This window comes from Martes martes (genome assembly GCF_963455335.1).
Source record: "Martes martes genome assembly, chromosome: 12".
Classification (NCBI taxonomy): domain Eukaryota; kingdom Metazoa; phylum Chordata; class Mammalia; order Carnivora; family Mustelidae; genus Martes; species Martes martes.
This window is the reverse complement of record NC_137900.1, coordinates 78,898,351-78,920,049: the sequence shown is the minus strand read 5'-3', so window position 1 is coordinate 78,920,049 and position 21,699 is coordinate 78,898,351. Positions and strand designations below refer to the sequence as shown.

Genomic DNA, 21,699 nt, shown 5'->3' with positions numbered 1-21,699 from the left:
AAACATGTACAGTTTCATTCTTCCTTATCTGGCTGTCCAATTTTCCCGGCACCCTTTATGGAAGAGACTATCCTTTTTCCATTGGCTATTCTTTCCTACTCTGTTAAAGATTAGTTGGCCATAGAGTAGAACAAACGATTCTTTTTTTTTTTCTTCTTAAGATTTTATTTATTTATTTGACAGACAGAGATCACAAGGAGACAGGGAGGCAGGCAGAGAGAGAGAAGGAAGCAGGCTCCCTGCTGAGCAGAGAGCCCGATGTGGGGCTCGATCTCAGGACCCTGGATTGTGACCTGAGCCGAAGGCAGAGACTTTAACCCACTGAGCCACCCAGGCGCCCCAGAACAAATGATTCTGTTGATGCTCTGGACACCCTAGAATTTGTAAATTCCTCATTGGTTCTGTTTCTCATTGATCCTCCAAATATTCCAAGATTTAGATGCAAACATTATCAACATTTTTCAGATGAGAAGAGGTTAAGTGACTTGTCCAAGGCCACCCACCTGGCAATGGAAGAGGTGAAATTCAAACCCAGGCAAGTCACTGAACTAGAGTCGCCCTTCTGCAATCAAGCTTATTAACTTGGGTACTTGGGAAGGAAGCTGTGAATTAGGTTAGGTCAGGAGATCAGTTGTCCTAGGTTTTAGCAGTTTTGTAGACCCGTCCTCGTCGTCGTCTTCTTCTTTTTCTTCTTCTTCTTTTTAAAGATTTTATTTATTTATTTGACAAGCAGGCTGAAAGGCAGGCTGAGAGGGAGGGGGAAGCAGGCTCCCTGCTGAGCAGAGAGCCCGATGCGGGGCTCAATCCCAGAACCCTGAGATCATGAACTGAGCCGAAGGCAGAGGCTTTAACCCACTGAGCCACCCAGGCACCCGACCTGTCTTCTTTTTAGAGTCTCTATTGTTGCCCTCCCTTCTGTGCCTTAAATATGCCTGCACATGTGTGCACGTACACCCCCCCGCCACACACACTTATCCATACTGAGACACATAAACCTTATCAGAAGCCACTTGAGACTGTCCCACATTTCTTGGCATCAGGAGTTCATCCACCTAGTCAGGGGATTAATCTTAGCATGACCGGGCTAAGATTAGGGCACCTCAGATGGAGCGTCCAAATAACATGAAGTGTATAACTCCGAGTCTGGGTCTGATGCTTAGGAGGAGAAATGCAGTTTCTGGATGGGAAGCTGCGTAGATTTAACAGAGCTGTCCCATAATGGAACGGGAGGCCTAAAAACATAGTTAAGTTTTACATCATTAGAAGTTTCCAAAAAGAAGTTAGAGGATGATTTGGTGGTGAATGAAACATTAGGTGGGATTTCTGAGTAGGTGACCTTTAAAATGCCTTTTACCCCTGAGATGCTTTAGCTCACGGAAAGGGGTGGGGGAGCCTGGAGGTGGTGTCTGGGAGTGGTGGGAACAGAGAAAGGCCAAGTGTTTGCAACAGAGACAACTCATTGTGCAAGAGTGAGAATTAGTGCTACAAGCTATCATTTCTACATCAGTAAAGTAAGGTTAAGACCATCTACCTCTGAGGCTATGGTGATAAATTGAGAGAATGAGTTTGAAGTCTCATAAGTGTTATAGGAATGGAAAGGACTCAAGGGAAAGAGGCTCATGTCCATCTTTCCTTAATTCAGATATGTACCTGCAAGCCATCTACTCTACATCAGAGAGTGAACTCCGCGCTGGGATGCAAATGATCGCTAGAACAGGCCATGGTCCTCACTTTAATGGAGCTTACGGTTTCATTGGGAAGAGAGATACTGATTGAACTAGCCCATTAAAATAAAAAAATGAGAGAAGCACACACAGCAAGTTCTCCGAGAGGCAGTCTTGAGGCTCCTTCTTTACAGACCGGGATTAGAAGGTAGCATGCCCTACGTGTCTCACCTGGGGCGCTGGAAACCCTAAACAGGAACTCAGTGCCTGCCTCAGACAAATCTCTCCTAAATCCCTCCTGCCTGTTCTCTGACCTTGTTTTATTTCCTCGTTCTGGCTGAGGTTTCGGGAGTTATGAAACCGGTTAGGATTCAGCTCCTTTGTAAGTTCTGCATATTGGGGCTCGGTTTGGGGATTTCATTTCTATTCCATCTTGGTGTCTCGGTGGAAATTTCAATTGGAACATCCTGTTACAACAGCGGGACTAAGAATTATAACCACCGCAGGAGCAACCACAGCAACAAGTAATGGGGGTCGAGTGCCTAACCTTTGCCAGGCACCTTATCTGATCCGCACAAGAACTCATTCGGTCGGGTTGGTGCCGTGAGATTTGAAGGGTGCACTGACGATGCAGGACCTTGACTGTCGGGCTGGGAAGTTTGGATTGGACCCTGCACAAGGGCAGACCTCGCTGATGGCCTCTCAGCTGGCTGCTTTCCCTTTGTTAAGGATATCTGTGTGGGTCCTTGAGTCAGGCCTCAGAGCAGTTGCTTTCCTCCAACAGGAGACAGTAAGTCCGCCTAAGAAATGATCCCATTTCAGCAATTCCTGGGAGGCCATGGCTGTAATAAAGGCCATTCTTTATGATATAAAAGTCTCACCCTCTTTCCCCCACCCTTAACGTTTCTAATTTGAGCCCCTCTGGTCCCTGTGGAGCCTTTAAATGCTTCAAGTGCAAGCCTATTGCCAAGGCAAGCCTGTCTGACTTGGGAGGCAGCGCCCTGCGCTGTTGCCGAATATTGAACAAACATTCGCACAGCTTTGGCTCTCCCAGGAGCCCTTAGTCTGCTGCCTTTGTTTTGTTTTCTGGATGAGGGCAAGCAGTGCCATCACCTCCTGCCGGAAAGCCCTGGCTGCCCTCCCAACAAGGAGTTGTCACTTCAACTGAGGCTGCCTTTTTTTTTTTTTTTTTTTTTTGGTGGCAACAAAATAATGCCCAGCAGGAATTTGGGAGGAGAAAAAAGAGAGTTCAGTTGGCAGGTTCTCAAATGAATGGGTTGTAGTGTCATTGGAACTGAATTGGGCTTAAAACCAGACATGATCCTATTTTGGAAGCATTGTTCAGAGGGATGGGGAATGTGAACAGAGGATAAGTCTCTTCAAAAATGCTCTTTATCCTTGCCTGTTAAAGACAGCCTGTTTTAACTGAACTCTCCCATCCCCTCAATGGCAAGGGCCTATGTGAAAACCCAGAGGAGATCAGAACAACTGGCAAATTGATCAGCTATTCATCTGTAAACCTTCCCATTGAGAAAGCTAATTTTACTTTGGGAAGAGGTTGTCACTTGATTACAAGCCATCAATTAATTATCAGTCTTGAAATTCACAAATCTTGGCTCTTAGACTTATCAATGCTCTGATAAGATAGCTTGGTGATCAGGGTCTATAAATATATATCAAACAAATATTTATTGAAACTATTACTGAAAGCTTAACGTGTTCCAGGTTCTATGTACAATGGATATGGAAATCAGCACAACTAATACTGTCTTTGTCCTCTTGGAGTTTACAGTCTGAAGACATTGAGAGATGATGGATAGAACAGTATGCTACAAGATTCTTTAATATGAAGCCCTATATAGATTGGTGGCATGGGGATGGAGTTCAGGGAAGGCTTTTCTGAAGAACTGGCACTTGAACTAAAGATGACTTTAGGCACAGAGTGAGGTTGGATCAGAAATAATTAACTTTCACAATTGTGATGTCTACAGAGGAATAATCAGTGGAATGGTTAATGGTCTTCCCTGTTGTAACTCTCATCCAGACCATAATTTAAGCATGATACAATCTTTACAAAAAGGATCATTGTTATTAAATGCGCTTAGAAGATAGACATAAATCTATTTCTTTGTTTAGGTCTCAGGTTTTTCAACTGTTGAGCAATGGGGTTAGACCAGGTGACTCTCAAGTGTCCTCCTTTTGCAAAACCAGCCCTAAGTTCAGCTATGAGTTCTAGATTGCTACTGCAAGGCAGTTGGCAGCCTAGACTATGGGCTTTTAACTCACCAATTGAATTGATAGACTGAAAACAAAGATTTATTGGGAAAAAACAGACCAGCAAAGATCTATAGCTTGTTTTGTTGTTAAATGGCTAGTTATATCTTTAACCCGGTGGCTATGACTGTTTGTTTGATCAAGGGAATTTTTACTCCCAGCACCACATTCCGTTCCCAATTAAATTATATGCATATGGAAAGATGCTTTGAGAGGTATGCCATCTATGTTTTAAAATATGAGATTAAAATAGTAGTTTAAGCGATAAATTGGTTAACAGAAGAGATTGGGACCATTTGCTGAAAGGAACACTAACTCACCATACGACCTTGGAAAGTCTTCTTTGGGACACAATTTCCCCTTGTTTAAAATGGGAGGGTGGATGGAATGGGAGAAGATATTTTTAAATGACACCACAGACAAAGGGCTGATATCCAAGATCTGTTAAGAACTCCTCAAACTCAATACCCCAAAAACAGGTAATCATGTCAAAAAATGAGCAGAAGACATGAAGAGACACTTCTCCAATGAAGACATACAAATGGCTAGCAGACAGATGAAAAAATGTTCATCATCATTACCTATCAGGGAAATTCAAATCAAAACCACATTAAGATACCACTTTACACCAGTTAGAATGACAAAGATTAACAAGGCAAGAAACAACAAATGTTGGAGAGGATGTGGAGAAAGGGAAACGCTCTTCCACTTTTGGTGGGAATGCAAGTTGGTACAGCCACTTTGGAAAACAGCGTGGAGATACCTCAAAAAATTAAAAATAGAGCTATCCTATGACCCTGCAATTGCAGGGTAAAAAGCAAGGGCCATCTGTACTCCAATGTTTATAGCAGCAATGGCCACAATTGCCAAACTGTGGAAAGAGCCAATATGTTCTTCAACAGAAGAATGGATAAAGAAGATGTGATCTATATATACAATGGAATATTACTCAGCCATCAGAAGGGATGAATACCCAACTTTTGCATCAACATGGATGGGACTGGAGGAGATTTTGCTGAGTGAAATAAGTCAAGCAGAGAGAACCAGTTATCATATGGTTTCACTTACTTGTGGAACATAAGGAATAACATGGAGGACATTAGGAGAAGGAAAGGAAAAGTGAATTGGGGAAATTAGAGGGGGAGATGAACCATGAGAGACTATGAACTCTGAGAAACAAACTGAGGGTTTTAGAGGGGAGGGGAGTGGAGGGATGGGTGAGCCTTGGTGATGGGTATTAAGGAGGATATGTACTCCATGGAATACTGGGTGTTATATGTAAACAATGAATCTTGGAACACTGAAAAAAATTTTTAAAAATGGGAGGGTTGTACCAGATTAGCATTTCCAAATATATGCTTTTTCAATAGTTTTTAAAGATGGTTTATGGAGAAAAGATGCCCCACCCTATTTTTTCTTATTGGAGATTCACAATTTAAGTGTATCAATGGCCTAACTGATTCCAATGTTTTTACTTTAATCCATTATATTGCCACATTCCTGTGTAGTGACCAAAGATAGATTTTCCTTCTGAGACTCAGTTGCCCCAGCTATAACCTAGGACTGGAGCAGAGGTCCCCAAACTTATTCAGGTAGCAAATATTTTAGGCTTTGTGGGCCATAGCATCTTTGTTGCAATTATCCAATTGTGCCATCGTAGTCATACACAATACATAAATGAATGAAGATGCCTATATTGCAATAAAAATTTACTTACAAAAAAAGGTAGAGGGCTGGATTTGACTCATGGACCAGTTAATTTACTGACCTCTGGGTCAGAGTATGAGTTAACTGCCCCCCTAATGTCCTTGCAGCTCTGCCCTCTGAGCTTCTCCCCTCAATGATTATTCTCTCCCAAGTTCGAAGTCACCCGTCTCCAAAACTATCCCTCCAGCCTGCCCTTCCAAAAGTCATCATCATCTTCTTCTTTCAACTTGTCTGTATGTAAGACTGTCTCTGTCTGCCCAGCTGCTGAGATGCCTTCTTCACAGCTTTGTTTTGTTTATCTTAGTAACTACCCTTCTTTAATCCCCCTGAAGGATTGGTTAGTTGGAATTTGCCTTGTCTTCCTCCCTCAGAGCCTTTGATCTGATGCTCATAAGCATTTGCTGACAGCCAGACAGAAAAGGTGGAGCCCAGATCCCAGGCCCGAGGGCCCAGAGAGTAATGAATGAAGGCTGCATTTATTTGTATTTCTAATTGGCAAGCCCATTTCCAGATCAGCTGCATGTCACTGCAAGCTGAGAGCTAGAGCAGGAGGTAACCCTACTTTTTTCTCTCAGGCCTTGGTGCCCAGGACCCCTCTTTCCACTGAGGCAGGAGCATGCCTTAACTTTACCAGCCTTGGAAGAAGCTGCCATCTGGGCCAAGTTCTGCCCCTTATCGCATGGCCCCCCGTCTTGCCACTCAGATTATGCATTGCACAAGTTTGAGAATACCATTCAAACAGTGTGTGGTGCAAATGGAACTCTCTGGGTTGTACAAATCCCTTTGCTTTTTCAAGTTTTTTAGATAGTCATACACCCTTCTCTTCTTACAAAGTCTTACGTAGAAGGCCAGTGAATAAAAGAGATACAAGTGGAACTGCTCTCATTGAAGCTGAAATGTGGGTTTCGAGTTCCATCCACCCAGTTTCCCTCTTGCCCTCTGCAGTCATCTCTTGAGATGCTGCCTGGGATCCATAGAATTCCTCAGAAGGATTTCAGAACCTCTAGACTAGATCATGAATGTTATTCTAGCTATTCAGATTTCTATAATCTCCCTCTCTGATTGAGTCACAAGTACTTCCCTAGCACCATGCTAAACACTGAAGCAGGGGTTGGGGAGTGGGAAGCAGGAGTGGGAGACATGGTCCCATCTCCAAGAGTGGATCATATGACCGGAGAGGTCAGCAGAAAATGGGATGAGAAAAGAGCTTAACAAGATTAGGTCTTATAAACAGAAATACTTATTCAGAGAAGAAGGGCTAGAGCAAGGAGAGAAAAGACTTCCTGAAGAGGGTGACGATGGAATGGAGCACTGATAGGTGGTGAACCTTTGAAGAGGCAGAGGAGAAGAATAAGACAGGTGAACAAAGACAGAGGTAGGAAATGCTAGTGGTATGGATCAAGAGAGACAGCACAAAATGGAGCATGGGTAATTAGATCTCAATGTGCACATGAAAAAGGCAGAAAAAGAAGTTTGAGCAAGGGGCAGATGAACTCGGACAGAAAGGGGAAATCATGTCTATCCCAGACAGGTCTACCTCCTTCTGTCTCATTTACCACTCGTAACTGTTTTAGTGAGTATTATCACCCCATTTTATAGAATTAATCCTCATGGGCCTTGGGGTATGAGGAGACCTTCCCAAGGTAGCTTACTATTATCAAGCAGAATTGGGATTTACATGGAAATTGACTTCAGCTGGTGTTTCCCCCATCACATGAAACTTCATGGAAAATATAGGACTGGAGCAAGTTTTCAAAAGAAATGTAGAATTTGTTTAAATTGACAGTAGATAGGAATTTCTTGTTGAGAAAATATCTTTGATTTGTTACATCTTGCAGTGTCCTTGAAGAGTCCTCTTATCTAACCAGTCAACATTAAATATGGAAAAAGTGAGGCCCAGAGAAAGTAAGTAAGGGGCTGCTAAATATGAATAGTAAAACAAGACACCATTCTGACATCTGAGTCATCAGGCCAGTGCTCTTTCCAAGACATCATGAGCAAACAACTCTATCATCTTTTTTCTTTTCTATGGGATACTACCTCCTTGGCACATTGGACCCTATGGGTTCAAGAGTCTGCCCTTTTGAACAATATTGAATTCTCTCTCTCTCTAGAGACCACAGAGCTGGGCAGCAAGAAGGAACTCAAGTCCATGCCCTTCATCACCTACCTCTCAGGGCTGCTGACCGCCCAAATGCTGTCGGATGACCAGCTTATCTCAGGTGTGGAGATCCGCTGTGAGGAGAAAGGCCGTTGTCCATCTACCTGCCACCTTTGCCGCCGACCAGGCAAGGAGCAGCTGAGCCCCACACCAGTGCTGCTGGAAATCAACCGTGTGGTACCACTTTATACCCTCATCCAAGACAATGGTACCAAGGAGGTGAGTTCCCCTGATACAGCCACTAAGTCACATCTAAGTACCAGTCTGCCTCCCTCTTGCCCTTGTGGGCCCTTTGTCCATTGGGATTGTCTTTCATCACAATCATGGTGATGGCTGCCATTTATTGATCCTTTACCATATTTTAAGTACATATATAGCTGTTATAACCAATAAATCCTCTAATCTCAATGGCTTAATATAATAGAAGTTATTTCTTGTTTGTACAGAGTCCCAAATAAATGTTTTTTGTTTTTTGTTTTTTGCTTTTTGTTTTTTTATTTTAAATTATTTGTTTTAATAAACATATAATGTATTTTTATCCCCAGGGGTACAGGTCTGTGAATCGCCAGGTTTACACATTTCACAGCACTCATTATAGCACATACCCTCCCCAATGTCCATATCCCCACCACCCTCTCCCGTCCCCCCTCCCCCCAGCAACCCTCAGTCTGTTTTTTGAGATTGAGTCTTTTATGGTTTGTCTCCCTCCCAATCCCATCTTCTTTCATTTTTTCTTTTCCTACCCCCCCAACCCCCCACATCGCATCGCCACTTCCTCATATCAAAGAGATCATATGATAGTTGTCTTTTTCCGATTGACTTATTTCGCTAAGCATAATACCCTCTAGTTCCATCCATGTTGTCACAAATGGCAAGATTTCATTTCTTTTAATGGCTGCATAGTATTCCATTGTGTATATATACCACATCTTCTTTATCCATTCATCTGTTGATGGACATCTAGGTTCTTTCGATAGTTTGGCTATTGTGGACATTGCTGCTCATCTCTTATCTTCGGGTGCACATGCCCCTTTGGAGCAACACGTTTGTATCTTTAGGATACAATTGCTTGGTCATAGGGTAGCTTTATTTTCAGTTTTTTGAGGAACCTCCACGCTATTTTCCAGAGTGGTTGCACCAGCTTGCATTCCCACCAACAGTGTAGGAGGGTTCCCCTCTCTCCCCATCCTCGCCAGCATCTGTCATTTCTTGACTTGTTAATTTTAGCCATTCTGACTGTGTGAGGTGGTATCTCATTGTGGTTTTGATTTGTATTTCCCTGATGCCAAGTGATGTGGAGCATTTTTTCATGTGTCTGTTGGCCATCTGGATGTCTTCTTTGCAGAAATGTCTGTTCATGTCCTCTGCCCATTTCTTGATTGGATTATTTGTTCTTTGGGTGTTGAGTTTGCTAAGCTCTTTATAGATTTTGGATACTAGCCCTTTATCTGATACGTTGTTTGCAAATATCTTCTCCCATTCTGTCAGTTGTCTTTTGGTTTTGTTAACTGTTTCCTTTGCTGTGCAAAAGCTTTTGATCTTGATGAAATCCCAATAGTTCATTTTTGCCCTTGCTTCTGTTGCCTTTGGTGATGTTCCTAGGAAGAAGTTGCTGCGGTTGAGGTCAAAGAGGTTGCTGCCTGCGTTCTCCTCAAGGATTTTGGTGGATTCCTTTCTCACATTGAGGTCCTTCATCCATTTTGAGTCTATTTTCATGTGTGGTGTAAGGAAATAGTCCAATTTCATTTTTCTGCATGTGGCTGTCCAATTTTCCCAGCACCATTTGTTGAAGAGGCTGTCTTTTTTCCATTGGACATTCCTTCCTGCTTTGTTGAAGATTAGTTGACCATAGAGTTGAGGGTCTATTTCTGGGCTCTCTATTCTGTTCCATTGATCTATATGTCTGTTTTTGTGCCAGTACCATACTGTCTTGATGATGACAGCTTTGTAATAGAGCTTGAAGTCTGGAATTGTGATGCCACCAACTTTGGTTTTCTTTTTCAATATTCCTTTCACTATTCGAGGTCTTTTCTGGTTCCATATAAATTTTAGGATTATTTGTTCTATTTCTTTGAAAAAACTGGATGGGATTTTGATAGGGATTGCATTAAATGTGTAGATTGCTTTAGGTAGAATAGACATTTTCACAATATGTGTTCTTCCAATCCGTGAGCATGGAACATTTTTCCATTTCTTTGTGTCTTCCTCAATTTCTTTCATGAGTACTTTATAGTTTTCTGAGTATAGATTCTTAGCCTCTTTGGTTAGGTTTATTCCTAGGTATCTTATGGTTTTGGGTACAGTTGTAAATGGGACTGACTCCTCAATTTCTCTTTCTTCTGTCTTGTTGTTAGTGTAAAGAAATGCAACTGATTTCTGTGCATTGACTTTATATCCTGACACTTTACTGAATTCCTGTACAAGTTCTAGCAGTTTTGGAGTGGAGCCTTTTGGGTTTTCCACATATAGTATCATATCATCTGCAAAGAGTGATAATTTGACTTCTTCTTTGCCAATTTGGATGCCTTTAATTTCTTTTTGTTGTCTGATTGCTGAGGCTAGGACTTCTAGTACTATGTTGAACAGCAGTGGTGATAACGGACATCCCTGCCGTGTTCCTGACCTTAGCGGAAAAGCTTTCAGTTTTTCTCCATTGAGAATGATATTTGCAGTGGGTTTCTCATAGTTGGCTTTGATAATATTGAGGTATGTGCCCTCTATCCCTACACTTTGAAGAGTTTTAATCAGGAAGGGATGCTGGACTTTGTCAAATGCTTTTTCAGCATCTATTGAGAGTATCATATGGTTCTTATTCTTTCTTTTATTAATGTATTGTATCATATTGATTGATTTGCGGATGTTGAACCAACCTTGCAGCCCTGGAATAAATCCCACTTGGTTGTGGTGAATAACCCTTTTAATGTGCTGTTGGATCCTATTGGCCAGTATTTTGGTGAGAATTTTCACATCTGTGTTCATCAAGGATATTGGTCTGTAATTCTCTTTTTTGATGGGATCCTTGTATAGTTTTGGGATCAAGGTGATGCTGGCCTCATAAAATGAGTTTGGAAGTTTTCCTTCCATTTCTATTTTTTGGAACAGTTTTAGGAGAATAGGAATTAATTCTTCTTTAAATGTTTGGTAGAATTCCCCTGGGAAGCCGTCTGGTCCTGGACTTTTGTTTGTAGATTTTTGATGACTGTTTCAATCTCCTTACTGGTTATGGGTCTGTTCAGGTTTTCTATTTCTTCCTGGTTCAGTTGTGATAGTTTATATGTCTCTAGAAATGTATCCATTTCTTCCAGATTGTCGAATTTGTTGGCATAGAGTTGCTCATAGTATGTTCTTATAATTGTTTGTATTTCTTTAGTGTTGGTTGTGATCTCTCCTCTTTCATTCATTATTTTATTTATTTGCGTCCTTTCTCTTTTCTTTTTGATAAGTCTGGCCAGGGGTTTGTCAATCTTATTAATTCTTTCAAAGAACCAGCTTCTAGTTTTGTTGATTTGTTCTATTGTTTTTTTAGTTTCTATTTCATTGATTTCTGCTGTGATCTTTATGATTTCTCTTCTCCTGCTGGGTTTAGGCTTTCTTTGTTGTTCTTTCTCCAGCTCCTTTAGGTGTGGGGTTAGGTTGTGTATTTGAGACCTTTCTTGTTTCTTGAGAAAGGCTTGTACCGCTATATATTTTCCTCTCAGGACTGCCTTTGTTGTGTCCCACAGATTTTGAAACGTTGTGTTTTCATTATCATTTGTTTCCATGATTTTTTTTCAATTCTTCTTTAATTTCCTGGTTAACCCATTCATTTTTTAGAAGGATGCTGTTTAGTCCCCATGTATTTGCGTTCTTTCCGAATTTCCTCTTGTGATTGAGTTCTAGCTTCAGAGCATTATGGTCTGAAAATATGCAGGGAATGATCGCAATCTTTTGATACCGGTTGAGACCTGATTTATGACCCAGGATGTGGTCTATTCTGGAGAATGTTCCATGTGCACTAGAGAAGAATGTATATTCTGTTGCTTTGGGGTGGAATGTTCTGAATAAATCTGTGATGTCCATCTGGTCCAGTGTGTCATTTAAGGCCTTTATTTCCTTGTTGATCTTTTGCTTAGATGATCTGTCCATTTCATTGAGGGGAGTGTTAAGGTCCCCTACTATTATTGTATTACTGTCAATGTGTTTCTTTGGTTTTGTTATTGATTGGTTTATATAGTTGGCTGCTCCCATATTAGGGGCATAGATACTTAAGATTGTTAGGTCCTCTTGTTGGACAGACCCTTTGAGTATGATATAGTGTCCTTCCTCATCTCTTATTATAGTCTTTGGCTTAAAATCTAATTGATCTGATATAAGGATTGCCACCCCAGCTTTCTTCTGATGTCTATTAGCATGGTACATTGTTTTCCACCCCCTCACTTTAAATCTGGAGGTGTCTTCAGGTATAAAATGAGTTTTTTGTAGACAGCATATTGATGGGTTTTGTTTTTTTATCCATTCTGATACCCTGTGTCTTTTGATTGGGGCATTTAGCCCATTAACATTCAGGGTAACTATTGAGAGATATGAATTTAGTGCCATTGTATTGCCTGTAAGGTGACTGTTACTGTATATTGTCTCTGTTTCTTTCTGATCTACTACTTTTAGGGTTTCTCTTTGCTTAGAGGACCCCTTAAATATTTCCTGTAGAGCTGGTTTGATGTTTGCAAATTCTTTCAGCTTTTGTTTGTCCTGGAAGCTTTTTATCTCTCCTTCTATTTTCAATGATAGCCTAGCTGGATATAGTATTCTTGGCTGCATGTTTTTCTCGTTTAGTGCTCTGAATATATCATGCCAGTTCTTTCTGGCCTGCCAGATCTCTGTGGATAGGTCCGCTGCCAATCTAATGTTTTTACCCTTGTATGTTATGGACTTCTTTTCCCGGGCTGCTTTCAGGATTTCCTCTTTGTCGCTAAGACTTATAAATTTTACTATAAGGTGATGAGGTATGGACCTATTTTTATTGATTTTGAGGGGCGTTCTTAGCATCTCCTGGATTTTGATGTTTGTTCCCTTTGCCATATTAGGGAAATTCTCTCCAGTAATTCTCTCCAATATACCTTCTGCTCCCCTCTCTCTTTCTTCTTCTTCTGGAATCCCAATTATTCTAATGTTGTGTCATCTTATGGTGTCGCTTATTTCTCGAATTCTCTCCTCGTGGTCCAGTATTTGTTTGTCTCTCTTTTGCTCAGCTTCTTTATTCTCTGTCATTTGGTCTTCTATGTCACTAATTCTTTCTTCTGCCTCATTTACCCTAGCAGTAAGAGCTTCCATTTTTGATTGCACCTCATTAATAGCTTTTTTGATTTCAACTTGGTTAGATTTTAGTTCTTTTATTTCTCCAGAAAGGGCTTTTATCTCTCCGGAGAGGGTTTCTCTAATATCTTCTATGCCTTTTTCGAGCCCAGCTAGAACCTTGAGAATCGTCATTCTGAACTCTAGATCTGTCATATTACCAATGTCCGTATTGATTAGGTCCCCAGCCTTCGGTACTGCCTCTTGTTCTTTTTTTTGTGGTGAGTTTTTCCGCCTTGTCATTTTGTCCAGATAAGATTTGCTTTCTCCTCCTCTGGAATTCCGCTGTTCTTGGTGAGTGAAGTTGGTCTTGGCTGGGTTTCTTGTTAATCTTCTGGGGGAGGGGCCTGTTGTAGTGATTCTCAAGTGTCTTTGCCCGGGCGGAATTGCACTGCCCTTACCAGGGGCCGGGCTAAGTAATCTGCTCGGGTTCGCTTTCAGGAGCTTTTGTTCCCTGAACGCTTTCCGTAGAGTTCCGGGGGACGGGAATGAAGATGGCAGCCTCCCAGTCTCCGGCCCGGAGGAGCTGAGAGCTTGGGGTCCCGCTCGTCAGTGCGCCCTCAGAGAAAAGCACCCAACCGCCCCCACCTCCCTGGCCTCTGGTTGCACCTGGAGGAAAGCGCTCAATTGTTTGCACCTGGAGCGAAGCGCCCGGTCGCTTCCATCTCCGTGGCCTCTGGCCATGCTCCAAGCCCACCCAGCATGAGACCGACTCAAGGTAACCCTGAGCTGAGAGCTCACTCCTCGGCTTTGTCGCTGTAGCCAGCTTCCCCGCTCTAATACCTGCGAGCTCTGTGACACTCAGACACCCCTGGTCCTTCTGTGACCCCGCGGGACCTGGGGTTACGCTGACCCCACGTGGGCTTCCCCCCGGTTTAGCCTCTGGAGCGATGTCCCTCCGTGGAGCAGACTTTTTTTTTTTTTAATAAACATATAATGTATTTTTATCCCCAGGGGTACAGGTCTGTGAATCACCAGGTTTACACATTTCACAGCACTCATCATAGCACATACCCTCCCCAATGTCCATATCCCCACCACCCTCTCCCGTCCCCCCTCCCCCCAGCAACCCTCAGTCTGTTTTTTGAGATTGAGTCTTTTATGGTTTGTCTCCCTCCCAATCCCATCTTCTTTCATTTTTAATTTTCCTATCCCCCCAACCCCCCCACATCGCATCTCCACTTCCTCATATCAAAGAGATCATATGATAGTTGTCTTTTTCCGATTGACTTATTTCGCTAAGCATAATACCCTCTAGTTCCATCATGGAGCAGACTTTTAAAAGTCTTGATTTTGTGCTCCGTTGCTCTGCTGCTTGCCAGGAGCTGGCCCCTCCCCCCACGGTCTGTCTTCCCGTCGCTTTGGATTCACTTCTCCGCAGGTCCTACCTTTCAGAAAGTGGTCGATTTTCTGTTTCTAGAATTGTTGCTCTTCTTCTCTTTGATTTCCCGTTGGATTTGTAGGTGTTCGCAATGGTTAGATAAGCTATCTAGCTGATCTCCTGCTACCTGATGTCGTCTCAGCCTGCTACTTCTCCGCCATCTTCTGACCTTGATCCCAAATAAATGTTTTTGATGATGAGTGGCTTCACTCTGAGAAGGGGTTCAGAGACCCATCTTATTCTGTCTTGTGCCCTCATCAACCTGATGCTTCCATAGTTTCTGTGGAAGAAGAAAGTACATGGGGGATCGTATGTGAGAAGTTTACATGCGCCAAGCCTGAAAGTGACAAATACCATTTCAGCTCCCTTCCACTGGGTCAAACTCAGTCATTGGGCACACCTGTCTGCAAACAAAAACAGGAAAATATATTCTATCTGATGGTCTGGGGAAGAGGAGATATGGGTTTGTTAAAAACCTAGAGGTCTCTGCCTCAATATTATACTTGGATTATCTCATTTAATCTTCCCTCCAGATCTGATTTATGTATAAATATTGGTTTAACTTATATGAAATTGCCAGCATTTGATCATTTTCTTATTTATAAAAAACGATAATTCCAGGGACCCCTGGGTGGTGCAGTTGTTTAAGGTTCAACTCTTGGTTTCAGCTCAGGTCATAATCTTGGGGTCATGAGATGAGCCCTGTGTTAGGCTCTGAGCTCAACAAGGAGTCTGCTAAACTTTCTCTCTGCTCCTCCCTGTGCACATGCTTGCTTTCTCTCTCTCTCTCTCTTTCAAATAAATATTTTTTTAAAAAATGGTAATTCCATATGGTTCATCCTAATGTCATGTCCACTTTACAAGTGAGGAAACCTTGAAGATGTTTATTGATTTGCTCAAAGTTGGTCTGCTTCAGAGCCTATGTGCTTAAATTGTGAAATTATATCTCCTCTTTTCCTCTTCCTGCATCTGTCATGTCCCATGGCAGCATGTCTGGGCTTGAAGAAACCATATAAATGATTTGTTCACTGGTTTGCAAAATTGTATTCATGGAACACTTTTTCTAAATGCAGTCTTTCAGGAATCCCAATCCATAAAGCCAAGAATAGTGATGCCACTCCTTCATTTAGGGAGAGGAAGGTGGATAAAGCTTCTCTACTTTGTCTCCAGTCTTCCCTCTGCAACAAATCCCTGATAGCCCTGGGCACAAAGAAGATGGTCTGGTAGATCCCTGACCAATACCAACAGACTGCTGTGGATTATGCTCTCCTACCATAGTGTTCTATTGGACTAAGTGTTAGAGGGTGGTAAGTGGTCAGGTAGGGCTTCATAGAAGAGAGAGAGGGGATGAGAGTAAGGACATGGGGAGAGTGTCAGGCAGATGACCAGAAGCAGAAGAGAACACGATCTGTACAAAGCCTAGAAGGCATCCCATGACTAAGATCAAGAGATAGAAGGAAAGTAGAGATGAGGCCAGAGAGGTCAGAAGGAACCTGCTCATATGGGTTATTGTAAACTACCTCATGGAATTTTGATCCCATCTGAAGGGGAGTGAGATGCTTAGGATATGCAGGACAGATTTGATAGGGTTAGATTTATGCAGCAGAAGGAACCCTCTGGAAACAGCCCAGATGACTGTCAGTAGGAGAGCAGTTAAATAAGTGCACAGTGGAATATACATACAGTGGAATACTCTACAAGAGACAAAAACAAATGAACTGTAGTATCATTAAATATGAGATGAATGAATGTAATATTAAATGAAGAATGTAAATCCTGAAGATAAATTTTATAAAGTGTGATACCCTTTCCCCTGTTTTAAATTAAAACAGATGCACGCCAAACACACTACATTTTTTGAATGAATACAGGTGCTATAAATTATTTAAAAAAGGAATCAAGGAAATGGTCAACATAGGATTCAGGATAATGACAGTCTTGAGTCAGGGAGGCAGGGCAATGGCATGAGGGAGCCCTCATCACATGGAGGTATCATGTTCCTACCTGGCATTTTGGGTGGTGGATTTGTGGGAGTTTTTTTTTTTTAAGTATTAAAATTAGCTAATTAATGAACGCAAAGTAGATGAATATGTAAAGCCCAACCATGCATGGTGCTATAATGACCTTGAGTCAGGAGCTAAGCCTCATGGATGATCTAATCTTATGCGTCAGAGGTCCCCGCACTAAATAAAACAAAAAGTCAAATATGTATAAATATCCCCGCTCTGGCTTCAGGGTGAGAGTTGACTGTGAAGATGCAAGTGTGGAAAGAGGGAGACCTGTGAGGAGGCTGTTGAAACTTCCAATGAATACCAAAGATTGTCTGACCAGTGTTCTGTTAGTGTGGATGAGCAAAGCCTCGTGGTTAGCTGCATGGGGCCGAGCTCTCCAGGAGTCGGTGGGGGAGGTGAATGAAAATCCTCATTTACTGCCTCATAATCTTGGCCCAGTGCTGCCCTTCCGGGCCACACTCCTCTCATCTGTAATATGGCACCAGCCTAGCTAAGTCACAGGACTTTTGTGATGTGTTCTTGGCCCATGTGGTAGCAAGAGGAGTGGTGGTTCTCTTCCTTCTTGCGTAGGAGTCAGATTCCCCCATGTCTGGATTCCATGCCAACTTCCTCGGCACGATCAAAACATCCATTTCTTCGGAAATCCAGGGAGATGTTTTCAAGGCCAGTTGGTGGGATGTTATCAGAAAAGCCCCAGCGTGAATGTAGTCACTAGATGTCACTGTTCTCCTTACGGGAGATTTGGAATTCTTGGAGCACTCGTCATTCATTCATTCACTCATTCAGTATTTGTGAGTACTTACTATATGCCAGGTACTATGTCATGCCCTGAGAAGTGAAGTGTACAACGAGTAGACTTGGTCTTTATCTTCATAGAGTTTACAGACTTGTGGACCAGGCAGGTATTAGTGAAACAATCACACAAGTCAAGACAGACTGCAAAGTACCAAGAGAAGACCAGGCCAGTGGGTTGAAAGCGTGTGTTAGGAGGTCTTGTGGAGTTAGGGTTGGTTTCCCTGAGGGAATGTCATTTAAACTGAGTTTTGGGGGGGTCAGGTACATAAATTAAAGTAGAGGACTAGGTTTGGGGGGCGGGGGAGGAGCCTGAGTGCGAGTAAGGTTGAAGACCCAACTCCTGCAAAGGCTTGAAGAGTGAGCAGGCATGACCCATTTCCCTGAAAAACTGAGAACCCATGGGGCAGGGGCCAGATTAAAGGGCAGCTCCATGAGCAGTACTGAGGACCAAGAGGCAGGACCTGGTGAGGCAGAGCTGCAGAGGCTGTGGGGGTGAGGAGTTTGGCCCCAGCAGTGGGAAGCCAGAGAAGAGTTTGGTCAGGTAGACAGGCAGGAGTGCCATCTTCTCGGCTACAGGCTGTCCTCTTATTGGTCATCCCCACTCAGAAACGTTAGAGCTGGCTGATGAGCTGCCTTCCTTGAGGCTCCAGTTTCTACTCCCTGGCCCCGAACCCCAATGGTAGGTCCTTTTAAAGGTACATGACAGCTTAGGGGCTGTGGTACGTTAGGCTTTTCCAGTAGAGCAAGGCTAAGGTAGGAGTGCGTGGGACAGGCTGACTCTAGGTGAGGAAATGATGTGGAGGAGGGGAATATGGCTGCTGAGTGAGGCTGGTGCGATGAGAAGGCGGCCAGTGTCCTTGGGATCATTGTTTTCTGCCTCCTCCCCAGACCGCATCACTCCTTCTCCCATGGCTCCTCCACATCTCTTCTCTTTTTTCTGCAGCCAGGGTTGGAGGACATGTGGATAAAAACACAAAAGAATCTTGGCCTGGGCTGTGACACTGAGACACAAGGCTGGGGCAAGTCTTTGTTTCCTTTGTGGGTTTTTCTTTTCCTACCTGAGAAGGCAGAGAGGCTGAGTGAGTTACTTTCTGAGTTTCCTGCAAGAGACTTTCTCTGAGTGGAAGCAGGCCGCTCAGGCTCTGTGCTCTACTTAGAATCCTGCTTCAGTCTCCTGTTCCCTGTGTGATGCTGAGTGATTTCTCCAAACCTCAGTTCCCACATCTGTGAAACGAGGTCCTTATGGAGATCAAATGAGTTCATGAATGCATAGTACCTGGCACATAGCATGTGATGGACAAACATTTTCTGTGATAATGATAAAAATGATGTTTATCTAAACTTGACCCTTCTTTTTTAAATGATTTCCTTCGGTACATCCTCTTCTAAGTAGTACTTAATAACTTTGCAGATGCCCTAAGTGCTAGGGACATGACATTTTAGAGTAAGAGCTGTGTTTTGCATGGGAAAGGTCACCGGTTAACCCAAAAGTGCAGATCATGAATGGAGGGATTATAAGAACATTTTCTTACTTTATAAACATTGCTGGAGTTCATATTTTGTTGGTAAGGGATACCACAGGTGGAGTTACACATGAGTAAAAGGATTTTCTTCTCCTACAGACCTCCCAATGCAGAATGGAACCATTCTTCTATATAAGAATTCCTGACTCCCTGGGTTATTTGAGGTGCTCAGTCAACTTGAGTCCCATTGTACGGCATGGTCGGGAAGTGTCGGTGGGGGGTGTGACTCGCATGAAGTCTACGAGGCAATTCTGGCCTCTGATTCTGGGCCGGGGTTAGCATGTGCTCTGGCTAGCCCTGAGGACCATGAGACACTAGATCCTTTAACAGTTGGGATCTCCTTGGGTCCATCTCCATAAATGCATGCAAAAGATGATGCCTTGTGCCTCAGTCAGAAAGGAGCACTTCATTACATGTCATGCTGTGATTTAAAGAACAAGGAAAGCAGGAAAAAATTCTTTGTGAAGGACAGTTTGATTAATACATAAACCTCCTCCTCTAGCTGTTACATGACCCCACAAAGCCCAAAGCTATAGCACAGCTAGTATTTAATGTAGAAGATTTTGTGTGGCTATTAACTTAGCCTTTGGGTGAGGGAGAAGAAGAGGCTCCACTAGGGGAGATAGGATGGTGTCAAGGTGAAGAGCCAGACAGAGCTGGATTAGAAATTCATCTCTGCCATTGACTACTGGGTGACCTTACTTTTACTTATTTGTAGAGTATGCATATAAATCTCTATCCATGTTGGGGTTGGGAATTCGCTTTGGAAGAACTAGAGAATTGAGACGCCCGGAATCTGAACTATGTTCTGTCCTTGATTCTTATATGACATTGGACACAAATGCATCTACTGTTTTGGTCTTTGTTTCTTTATCTGTACCATGAGAATTCTGGGCTCACTTTATCCCCCTGCTTTCTCTTGGTGCTGTGATAGGGTCAGACCTAACTTTTACCCTGAAAATAATGGAAATATTTTGAGGTTAGAAGAGTCATCCTGTGACCTGCAATTTATTTCCCATCCAGAGACAGTAACAGTTTTATCCTTAAATTAATATTAGGAAGAGGAAGGTGTAGTAGGGCCGTGACAGCATTTATGAGTGGAAGGGGATATTAAAATCATATCCTATTTATTTTACAGACCAGCTTTTTTATTTTGCAAATAGTAGAAATAAGACCTAAAGATGAGGAATGGTTTGCCCTTAGTCACAAAGCCAGTTCTGAATTTGAAGTAGTTAGGCGCGGCTTTTTTGCCTCAGCAGTGCCTTTTATCTCTCTTGAGAGTTAGTTTCCTCATCTATAAAATGGGTAGTCATAACTTTCCCCACAGGGCTCTCAGATAGAAAGATTAAGACACCCAGACACCCTTTGCTAGTAACTTGAGGACTGTAAAATACTCTACAGATGGATTCTTTCCTAGTGCTCAGATCTCCTGACTTCCAATCATGTGAGTTTTGTTTTGTTTTGTTTTTTCTTTTTCTTTTCATGCTGCTCTAGGAAGAGCCATGTATAATTTTGGTCTTGTTGTGGTTGTCTGACCTTCCAACAGATCCTCTCTCTCTGCCAGAAGGACTTGTTTGCTCTATTTACACTTCTTGGCTCTCACTGAGAAGAGAATTCCAAATGACTGCTCTTTGAAAAGAAATTAACAGCCAAGATCACCCCTCCCCCCACCATGATTACCACCGCCACCATCACCACCACCATTTCACAAGTGCCGTCACCATTACTGTAGCACCATTGCCACCATCTCCTGGCCTTGGGTGCTTGGTGTGTGCCAGATACTGTGCTAGGAAACAGGATAGAGAGGGGGAATAAGACACAGATTGTGCCTTCAAGGAGCTCATAGTCTAGTGGATGAAGCAGAAGAGCCACATAAGTAACTATAATTACTTGCATATGTTACATCCATGCATGACTTATTTTCAAATAATACAATTGACATTCCAACAGTGTTAGAAAAGTGGGAGAAAGAAACTCAGAGAGAGTCTGGAAAAGATTCTTGGGGCAGGCAAGGTGGATATGGGCCGATCATGGAACAGCTTGAGGCAAGTCTGTTGATGAGGAGAATAATACCATCTACGAGATGCGTATCACAGGCCAAAAACTGCGCCGAGGGCTTTACATGCTTTATCTCATTTAATCATCCAACAACTTATGAGGAAAGTACTATTATGATCTCTATTTAATAGATGAGGACACTGAGACTCAGAGAATCTTGAACCCAGTTCTGTAAAGTTCCAAAGCTAGCCCAGGTCAGAGCTGGAAAGCTGTGACCCAGGGGTGAAATCCAGCATGCCACCTGTTTTTATAAATAACATTTATGAAACGTAGCTATGCATTTGCACATCATCTGTGGCTGTTTTTCTGCAACAACAGCAGGGTACAGTAAGAGCCACAGAACAGAGTATGGCGCACAAAGCCAAAAACATTTACTTTTGGTTCTTTACAAGAAAGTTTGACAAACCTTGGTCTAGACCAAGGAATATTGGAAAGGAAGGGGAAAGAAAGTTATGTCAAATACTATATGCCAAACATACAGAACAGAAGAACAAAATTCAACAGTTCCTGAATGCTAACTCTATGCCTGGAATTTTTAAGTGCTTTGTGTGTATTAATATGCACTCTCTCTATATCAGTAATATCTAACTCTATCCCCCTAACACATTTGAGTATGTACTTTAATGCCCGTTTTACAAATTAGAAAGCAAAACCTGAGGCTTTACAGAGATAAGTAATTTATCTAAGATCACATAGCAAGTGACTTGTGCGGTCAGAATTCAAGCTTGGAATGACTGTCCCTCACGATTATGTGCATGTTTTTGTTGTTAAGAGAGAGAGTGTGTGCGCAAGT

At 42.6% G+C, this 21,699-nt stretch overlaps 1 protein-coding gene across 4 annotated transcripts in view; it reads left to right on the top strand.

Moving 5' to 3' along the window:
* Positions 1-21,699, top strand: part of ASTN2 (astrotactin 2) — a gene marked incomplete at its 5' end in the record, with an annotated part of 861,701 nt that overhangs the window by 668,994 nt on the left and 171,008 nt on the right. For all 4 annotated transcript variants that reach the window (XM_080820162.1, XM_080820161.1, XM_080820159.1 and 1 more), the window contains one exon: positions 7,760-8,025. In XM_080820162.1, the coding sequence (XP_080676288.1) occupies positions 7,760-8,025 (266 nt within the window). The remainder of the gene's footprint in view (positions 1-7,759; positions 8,026-21,699) is intronic.